The following is a 10,238-nucleotide window of genomic DNA, read 5'->3' as shown; positions in this document are numbered from 1 at the left end:
TATGAAATCACTAAAGTTTTAGATGGGATGTGCCAATTTGATAATGAAAGTGATTTTGAAGCACAGAAAACCAGTGGGGGAACTTATCCTTGTTGAATAATATGGAAACTCAGAGCTCTGCTTCAGGCAGGTGTAAAGAAAACTCGGGGCCCTAATGAAGAGGCAATGGCTTATGGGAATATCAGTAGGGGTGCTGTTTTTAATCCATGGACTGATACATGTAGATTCTACATGAAAACCTATATGCAGAAAGTTGGAGACAGTTGTCATTCCTCTTGCTATATTCCTAGCATATAATGTTAGTGTTAAGAGGGACCTTACTGGTTAGCTGGCCTCACATCCTAATTTGGAAGTTAACATATTCAAGAGACTAATTGGGAAACCTAAAGTCACCTAGTTACCATGTCTTGAATAAATTTTTTGACTTTAATGCTCTTTCTTCTTCATCCTTATAATCCCTTCCAAACCTCAGCATCCCTCTGTGTTGACCCCCACCCACCAGCAGTATAATTGATTATTTTAACAGGAAGCTGGAAGCGGAGCATTTTCTCAGCTCTCTACCATCTTAAGATCTGTGTAACCAGGGGAAGTAACAGCTCTGAACCTCAACTTTCTTATCTGTAAAATAGAATGATGATAGTATTTTCTCCAATAGGGTTATATAAAGAGTAAATTAAATAACACATGCAAAGAATTTAAAGCATTATTATTAATCTCAGTTCTTTTCCCTTTAATGATGATCATTTACTTGTATATACATTGATCTTGCTTAAAAGAGGTGTTGCTTTTTTGGGATTCGAAGAGGCACTAATTTTTTTTTTTGGTGTCATTTTGAGATTTCTATATTTTTATCTGCAACATCAGTTGGGAATTTAAAATTATAAATCCAGAGGGGATGGGAAACTCATCTAATAATTTCACTTGAATGTATTTTACCTTGATTCATTTAAAGCAAAATCCAGGAATATTAGAGATTATGCAATTTCAGCTCCATAACCACAAGAGTTTCTATTTTTAAAGTTTTTAAGTTAGTGCAGGCATAGAGTTTTCCATATTTCTCAAATATTCTTAATGTGTATGTATATTCTTAACATGTATTTATTCTTAACATGTAGTGAAAAAGGAACTTTATTGTATCTTTTAATACCAATGTACTGAATCATATATTTACGGACTACATGGCTTTGTCAGGTTAGAATATAAGAGGCATTCAAACCTTGTTGATTTAATGGATTTTTAAAAATTTTAATTACACATTTGAAGTCCTAATTACACCCTAGGGATTTATTTGTTTATGAAAAGTCAAACTATGAATTACAATATCACAGAATACTTTCCACTTCATCAGATTAGTTTCACCATTCATTCTACAAGTATGATTTGTAAAATTTTGCAATACTTAGAAAACTTTGAAACTACATTACAAAAGATACTTAAATATAGATGAGAAAGATACATGTTTGTCTTCTCCTTTTGCTACTGATATTAAATAAAAGATGGAATGTTTTTGTTTAAAACAAGTCCCTCATCCCCCACCCCTCCCAACACAATAAATAAATGGCCATGTGACCTTAGGCTTCCTTTAAATCTGATACTCAGTGTCAGTGTGTGTTAGGAAAAAAGATCTATTCTGTGTATAAAATGTAGCAACAAAAACAAAGGGAATTGTAAATAGAAAAATAAAACATGTAGAGGAGTTACATACTCTGTGCACAAAGCTTTAAAACCCTGATAGGGAACACTTATCAGAAAGAGACTACACACGTAGGAAAAAACATAAATTCCCAAAGAGCAATATTATAACATGTTCATTTATCACAATAGATTTACTCATTGAAATCATTCAGCTAGTCTCGACCAGCAAGTAGGATCTTAATTTTACCATCCTAATAGTTCAGTTGAAATGGAATAAAGACTTTCACACACTATTTTAGCGACAAACTTTCCTGCAATTAAGGAATATCTACTCAACATTCAGTCAGTTCATTGGAAATGAAACTCCTTGTAAATGTCATCTCCTCACACAGTAGCAGGGTCTTGAATGGAAAAGGGCTCTATTCATTCTGTATTTAAGTCACAGGAAGAGATTATAGAATTAGTTAACAAAACAGCTTTTTTTTTTTGGAAATCAGTTAGAAAAGTTTAAATTATAAATTAACTGTAATGAAAGAAAAATAGCTGGCTGGATTTTCCCTCTTCTTTACAGTGATATGGTAGAAATATAAGGAAAATGCATAATTTCCTCTAGTTAGGAAACCTAAATAAATCCCTTCACCTGCTACAGGGCTCAGCTTTGAATAAGAAAAGAAAAAAAAATATTTTTGGCTGCAGCTTTAGAGAACAATGAATGATGAAAAATATTGCAGGAATATCTTGTAGAGCTCTGACAACTCAGAACCTGGACCCGATCATAATGATATTGTCTACATCCTTCCACAAAGCGTGGCAAATGAATAACTGAGCCCTATTTTGGCAGAAGGAGGGAAGGAAGTACTAGTTCCAGCATCAAAACAAGAATATGGAAACAACCAACTAACACAAAAGAGTTATTTCTTCTCCTGAATAACAGAGACATATTTGCATATAAGACAGCTTTTGCATTATTGCTCTACATATAAGAATATATTACGGAACTCATAACAGACTGCACATTACAAACTTAAGGTTCTTTGGTGAAGAATGAAAGAAAACAGTATTTGAGATTTAAAGAAAATATTCTCATCCACTTTTGCTTTATCTATTGATCCTCTGGATCCTCTCACAGAGCAGGGAGAGGTACTGTGTCAGTTTCACCATGGCAACAATCACCACACCCCCAGCCATCATACATGTTGGCCAGAAGAGTGAATGGAACAGCACGTTGGAACTGTAGAGTTTGGTCAGGATGACACTCCTCTGGTTTCCTTCTGGATCAGAATAGCAGGAAAAGTGTTGGTACTTCCTGAAGTTTTCCATGACAACATTCACCAGAGACATGGATTCTTCAAAGTTTTTCCCACACTTTGGGATATAGGAGCACTGTGGAAAATGAGATAAATTGTCACCAGAGATAATCTGTGTGTGTGTGTGTGTGTGTGTGTGTGTGTGTGTGTGTGTGAGGTACTAGGTGGGGGTATTGAGGCAACCTAGTGATCCATGAAATAACCATGATGATTATTCATTTCATATTCAGAGCAGTGCCTCCAGAAACCCTAACACTCACACATTGATTATAGCAATGTATTCCAGCATCTAGACAAGAGGTGCCTTAATAGTTCACCACATATTATTTAATTATTGATTAAATCTAATAACTAATGGATTATTTTTGCCACAATTAAGCATGGTAGCTTTCACTTATTCCTCATTGAATGTGTTTTTTTCATATTGTGATACCGACACAATCAGTGTCAACCTTTTTGTCTTTTGTCTGTCCACAATTGCTCATATAATTGGTACTGAAAGCTACCAGTTCTTTCAGGAAAACTAGTTTACTCTTTTCTTGTTGCCTTGGTTTAACTTATTGAACCAAGTCAGCTGGATCTCTCCGCTTCTATGGTCAAGAAAATAGCTATACCTCTGCAAGTTGCTGAAAAAAGAATCTGGGAAAGTTTCAAGATACTGGATAGAGAGATCTGATAAATGGTTCATGCTCAGCTAGCATGCTAAAATAGCTTTCTATAAGTGGAGAGTAAGTAACAGAATTAAATCAGTTTACTCTTCAACAAGCAGGTATCTGATGACTTACAATATCTTTCCTTTGATCTTTTCAACTGTTATTATTTTTTTGTTATCTCTCCTCAACACATCTCTCCTTCCTTTTTATGCATACACTTATATCATTTGGTTTCTTTGTGTCTTTCTTTTCCTTCCCAGTCTCCATCCCCACACCTCAGGCTTGCTTTGTATTTTTCCCTCTACTTCATGCTCTGTTCTTCCTTTTCTATCTTTTCTGTCTTCTCTGTATACAGATGGAATGAAAGGACTTCTTTGCAGCTTTTATTTTTGCTACTTATTGGATATACTTTTTATTTTTAAAGATTTATTTATTTATACAAGCACTGGGTACAGTCAGACGCACAGGAGGGTGAGAGAATCACCAGAGCCAGAATGGGGAGCAAAGCAGGCAGAAGGACCGAAGTACACTGCTGAGGGGAGCAGCGGGTGGCAGGAGAGGTCTGCGTGCCATGTGGGACCCTCCTCTGGTGGCCGGGGAGCAGCCGGGGATCGAACTGGCGCTGCAGAGGCTGTGGGCAGCTTCGCAACCCAGCGCTCAACCGCTGCGCCATCGGGGAGGCCCAACTTATTGGATATACTTTTGAATATGTTTTCCTAACTTAAAAAGCAGCCTCTGAGGAGATAAAGTCTCTCCAACCCTCTCTCCTCAGTTTGTAAACGGGTAGTAATAAATAGAAAAAAAAGTGATTTAAGTCACTTGTCTGGGAGGTGTCTGATCCTTGGTTACTTCGTTCCTTTCTCTATGGCCAGTTCTCCCAATGGGAAAAACAAATATCTCTACACCTTCTTTTCCACATTAGTTAAATTTTACATACTAATTTAATGGATTTATTAGAATTGAATTCTGTTGTGACAAGATCACTTATATATAGTGTTTCAGTGTGAATTAAAAAACTATGCCTCTGCTCTAAAATGCCATGGTTTTTTCTTGAAAGATTGTCCAAATACATTGATTTCATAGAAAAACCCTACACATTTCATGCTAATATCAATTTATAAATTGTGATGATAAATATTCACTTTCATCACTTGTATAATGCAATTGGGTTGTGCAATGCACAACCCATACAACTGTATGCCTCTAGAGATGCAGCAGAGGTGGGTTGTTGGTGAACTCTGAGTACACTGATGGGGTTGGATCCTGGAATTTCAGAGCAATTTAGATCTGCAGATTTTGCAAAAAGAAAATATAGACGAAATGAAATGAGTTTTGCTTATGGTGTATATTTGGATTACTCTTTCTCCAGATCTTATTAGTGGGCATACAGGTGTCTTGCTTTGTTTGCTATGTTGTAGTCATGGGATTATTTGACTATAAATAGTTGGATAATTTTTTGATTAGTTATGAATGAATGATGAATCTACTGGCACTTATCATAAAACAAGCTTTAGGTAATGTTTTCACAGCAAGGACTGCTCGATATCTTCAGATTTAATCAGCTAAGAATAAATGTGAGTACACTCATAAGTATAAGTATAGGAGAGAGCTGGTACTAGTTCAACAACATTAAGAGTCTGAAAGTATCTCCAAGAAAGCAGATTTCTTTCAGCAAGTTGTGATTTAGTATGAAAATTGGCTATGACTGACATGAAACAAATTTTCTATCAGTTGGATGCTTTCTGGATCAAAAGGGTTTAATGCAGTATGAGGATACCTTTATTTTTTCCTTCTTCAAAGCTGCCCAGATCAGGTCTTCAGAATTGTAAAAAAATGTGTCTTGAAACAAAACATTAAAAAAAATCACAGACAAGTCATTTGTGGTTGAATTCAGACAGAACCAATTTAGATTACGATGCATTAGGCTTCTGCATATTTTGTGCCAAGATAGTTTATAGTAGTACTTTCAGTAGCTAACAGTACTAAGTTATTGAAATGATCTCAATAAAAATGGCATTCCATTAAAAATGGAGTTTTTTTCATTTCATATGCTCCTGTGAATTGATTTGGTTTAAAAAAATACTTTTTTGAAGAAACATTAATCAGCCAAATGACAATAATTCCGTCAGTAGGTAAGATTCTTCCAAATAAAATGAGATATAAATTGCTTTTGAGACTGTCTAGCAAGTTTGTAACAGGAGTTGCTTATTAATGTTTATAGCCATTAGGATCTCAATGAACCTATTGGGTTAGCCCAGTGAGGTGTGTTCCACACATGCTCTCACTTGGCTCCTCAGGTTCAGTGACATATGGAAGTGCAGCTCCCCATTGCTGGTGGAGAAGACTTCTCTGCCCTTTGTTTTAAGCCTGTCCTAATCTTGCTACTTTCTACCTCTCAGTGCATATAAACTGACTCCCCTAGACTATTGCTAATCCCTGAAACTCTATCATTTGCTATACATTTATTTTGATTGATGGATCCTTCTTTTGTGATAATGAACATAAAAGGTAGTTTGGCAAGTTTCTGATTTGTGTTCAGATCAGTTACTGTATTATTGTGTTTCTATAGGCAAGTTACTTGACCTCTCAGAATTAATTTTTTTTTAATATGATTGAATTTATAGAGTCTTTCTGATAGGGTTTATATGAAGATTAAGTAACACAGATGCATAAAGCCTAAGTAAGTTTTCAATAATAAATTTTCTATTAGAAATAAAACAACAAAACTAGCAGGCAACCATAAATAAGGGACATTCTGTGAGGGAGTGGGGATAGGGATCAAAACAGGGGAAAGAAGAACACAAGGGATTATGGTAAATGTTCATGGGTGCACTGGTGGTAGAAATTTTACAGGGAATACACAATGATGTAAAAGATATAAATATGAGGCCTCCCCAGTGGCGCAGGCAGTTGTGCACAGCGCTGTGAAGCTGCCCGCAGCCTCTGCAGTGCCGGTTCAATCCTTGCCGGCCTTGGAGCAACCCACATGGCGAGCAGACCTCTCCTGTCTCACCTGCTGCTCCCCTCAGCAGTGTATTTCGTCAGTCTGCCTGTTCTGTTTCCCTCTCTGTCTCTGGCAAATCCTCTCACCCTCCCGCTCATCTGGCCTGTACTCCGGTTCTTGTATAGATAAAATAAATCTTTAAAAAAAAGATATAAATAAAATTAAAAAAATTAAAAAACTGGATAATTAATGTTAGACTCTGTAATGAATGGGAAAAGAAAATTAACAAAATTAAACCTAACAAAAAAGAACAAGAAAAATAAAATTTCTATTAGAATATCACATTTGTTCACATCATCTTTTATAATGTCTTTACCCAAATGCTACATACTAAATTATGAAGTCTTTAAGGAAGGCAAAATTACTGGTTATATTGTTTTCCTGGGGTGGGGGCAGTCCTAGTTACTGTCTCCTATCTCATATTCTTTGCTTTTTTGTATTAGGAAATTAGACATATTACTGAATCCTATATTAGGATTCTACATTTCTGTTTCTGTGTCTCAAACTATAGCCATGAGTATGTTCCTGAGGTTAGTATGAATTTGGGGGTAAATATCTTTTGTGATTTATGATTTCATCACAGGTGTACAGGATACTTTTATGTGATTGGATTAAAATTCTTAGAACACATTTCAACAAATAGAAACTTTACTAAGTCATCTACACTGTGACATAGATGGAAAGATAAAAATCCCCACAAGTTTAGATAATTCTTTTTTTTTTTAATGTTCATCAAATCTTTTTTTTTTTATAGAGGCATGTTTTATTTATTTTATTTATTTGTTTCTTTGTTTTTTTTTGTTTATACAAGCACTGGGTACAGTCAGAAGCGCGGGAGGGTGAGAGAATTCACCAGAGCCAGAGCGGGGAGCAGAGCAGGCAGAAGGACCAAAGTACACTGCTGAGGGGAGCAGCGGGCGGCAGGAGAGGTCTGCGCTCCATGTGGGACCCTCCTCCGGTGGCCGGGGAGCAGCCGGGGATCGAACCGGTGCCGCGGAGGCGGCGGGCAGCTTCACAACCCAGCGCTCAACTGCTGCGCCACCGGGGAGGCCCTAGATAATTCTTTTTCTAGCAGGAAATATGGGATAGAGTGATTTAACTTTCAGACTGCGGGATATATAACACAAAGGAACATCTGAATCATTTTATATGTACAAGAAATTTAAATGTTAATCCAAATTGGTAACGTTTTTTTTTACCAAGGCTATATAGGTCATTCCTTCTTTTGTGCCTTAATATCTGAATATATAAGCCAGAAAACCTATGAGACTACTATTCAGTGAAAGATTTAGACCCACTTCTCTCTTCTTAGCCCTGAGTTTTGTTAATAAACATGTCTAATTTCTCAGATCCCTTAATTTCTTGTTAATATTGAAAACCACAGAGACATTCCCATGGACATGACTTTTCCTCTCCCAGATGAAGATACCTGGGTGCTGGGAACTTTTCCAACCATCCTTTACCGTATATGGCACCCAAGATCTAGCAACTAGGTCTTATTCCAAATCTTTGGAAAATGACTGGGATTTTTTTTTTCATAGTCTCACTTCCAGAATTCTTTACACCGGTAGAACTTCTTTTATTCTCATGGTAGACAGAAGTGTTGAGAAATTACCTGTTGGTCTTTGCTTAAACATGGTGCACTAGACATGTGCAAAATAAAACATAACAGACATTCACCCCCAAAATACTTAGGAGGTGTGGGGGCAATGGGAAAGTGTGTTTGATGAATAATCTCACTGGTCTGTCTCTTTTCCTCACGAAAGAGAAGGGAGCTATCAATTCTCAGCATCACCTCAGTGGAAGGGTTATTTTTCATTTGTTGTTTTATAAAGGGGAAGTGCCCTTATTTTAGTAAGGAGTTAGAAGTTTAATAAAATCCAATAAATTTTTATTGAGTGTCTCTTGTTTGCTAGACATAGGTGTCAAAAATGTAAACATATATAAGGTAGATAATTAGGGAAAGATAGGAATAGAACACAAAACAAGGAGTGGAGTGGTGAAATGGGACCAGGAATGAGGCTTTTAGTAAATCTATACCCTTTATGGAGTGGGGGGGGGTCCCAAATTTGCTCTCAGAACTTTTTAGTAGCCAGGGCATCCTGCTTCAAAATGACTATAACATTAAAGCAAAAATAAAAACATCGGTCATATGAAATGTAAATATTCTTTGTTTCAAAGTCAGATGCAACCATGTGTATTGTACTCAAACAATTACTATTGTGGATATGTTTATTAAGCATGTTTGATGTGCCAGGCTTTATTTCTATGCTAGAGAAAAAGACACAATTCCTATGTTCAAAGAAAATAATCATCACCAACTGGTAGTCTTGAGTTATTCTAGTATGCAGATTTTGTGTGTGTGTGTATGTGTGTTTGTGTGTGTAAAACTTTGGAGTTCTTTGAATATTTGTGGTGGACAAATGGATGGACCAGGTTATAAGGTGAATTAGGGTGTTATTTTTTTCCCTTTTGAATCTTCCTGCTCCTTACCATTGCTTAAAAAAAAAACAAAACAAAAATGAATCCCATAAAATTTAGTTTAGACATGCTTAGTTTGCACTTCTAGTGTCTGCTTGATTATGGCAAGTGGGGCTGTTTGAAATGCTTGGTAGGAAAGAAAAATAGTAATCACATTCTGCTACACATAGTGGTTTCCTTCAGTGCCAAGACAGTTTCCTCCAGAACGAGGTTGTCCTTTCCTGTGTTTCCTGGAACTTCCATATTTGTTATGGAAATTCTGCTTGATTTTGAGCAGAGAAGAATCCTCAAAGACTTAGGAAAACCACTGAGGTAATAGAAACATCTAGAGCCTTGGGATTAGTCAATAACCAGAAGAGACAAAACCATCGTGCTCCTGGGTTCCAGGATGTTTCAAATTAGGTGGGCAGTAAGTTGGATATCTCCTCTGGCCTTGTCCATGGCCATGGTCTTCTCTCTTCTTGTTGCTCTTATGCTCAGTCTAAGCTCTTTGGGAGCACATTGTTCCTTCTATTTCCATACAGATGTACTCTTAGCTGTCCCACAATTCACTTTTAGTGAGTATAGTCTAAACTTTGTTAGTCACAAAATCATTTTTGACACTCTGGTCCATAGGCAGTTTCATTACATGTTTAACAAAAGTCCCTAAATTTAAGGTACTAATTATGAGGATGTTATATATCAAATTCTGGGCATGTTGTCTTCTCCCTCTTCAGGGAGTGCATCTATCTGTTTAATTCTACTTTCTCTGATTACAATGCACCTTTCCCTCTGGGTCACAGATATGCTGTTCTTTTCTCATGGTCTTTTACTTGATTCAGAGCACCCTTTGGAAGATGATGGAATGGCATGGGTTCTCACCTGTACGCTAGAATATGACATCCGAGGATATATATTTTATAAAATTCAAATTTTTTTAGAACTCTTTACTTCTTAAGAGGATGCTCTAATATTTTCTTCTCTAAGAGGTAAAATGACGGGGTAGAGACTTCAATCTTTATTCAGATCTAATTAGTGAATATATGACATTAGGAAAATTATTTAATTTTCTAAGCTCAGCTTCATTATTGTAAATTGGAGGTAATAGCGCAGATACATGGAATTGCTGCTGTAATTAAATGAATGAGTTTGTGTAAAATATTTAGTAATTTTCACTGC

At 36.3% G+C, this 10,238-nt stretch overlaps 1 protein-coding gene across 3 annotated transcripts in view; it reads right to left on the bottom strand.

The window, feature by feature from the left end:
- Positions 1–1,231: 1,231 nt before the first annotated feature.
- The window catches only part of KCNMB2 (potassium calcium-activated channel subfamily M regulatory beta subunit 2), a 235,973-nt gene continuing 226,966 nt past the window's right edge, over positions 1,232–10,238 (bottom strand). For all 3 annotated transcript variants that reach the window (XM_054700385.1, XM_054700384.1, XM_037525126.1), the window contains exon 5: positions 1,232–3,018. In XM_054700385.1, the coding sequence (XP_054556360.1) occupies positions 2,734–3,018 (285 nt within the window). In that variant the 3' untranslated portion in view covers positions 1,232–2,733. The remainder of the gene's footprint in view (positions 3,019–10,238) is intronic.

This window comes from Talpa occidentalis, unplaced genomic scaffold, assembly GCF_014898055.3.
Source record: "Talpa occidentalis isolate TD23 unplaced genomic scaffold, MPIMG_talOcc4v2.1 talOcc4.4, whole genome shotgun sequence".
NCBI classification, from domain to species: domain Eukaryota; kingdom Metazoa; phylum Chordata; class Mammalia; order Eulipotyphla; family Talpidae; genus Talpa; species Talpa occidentalis.
This window is presented reverse-complemented; position numbering and strand designations above follow the sequence as displayed.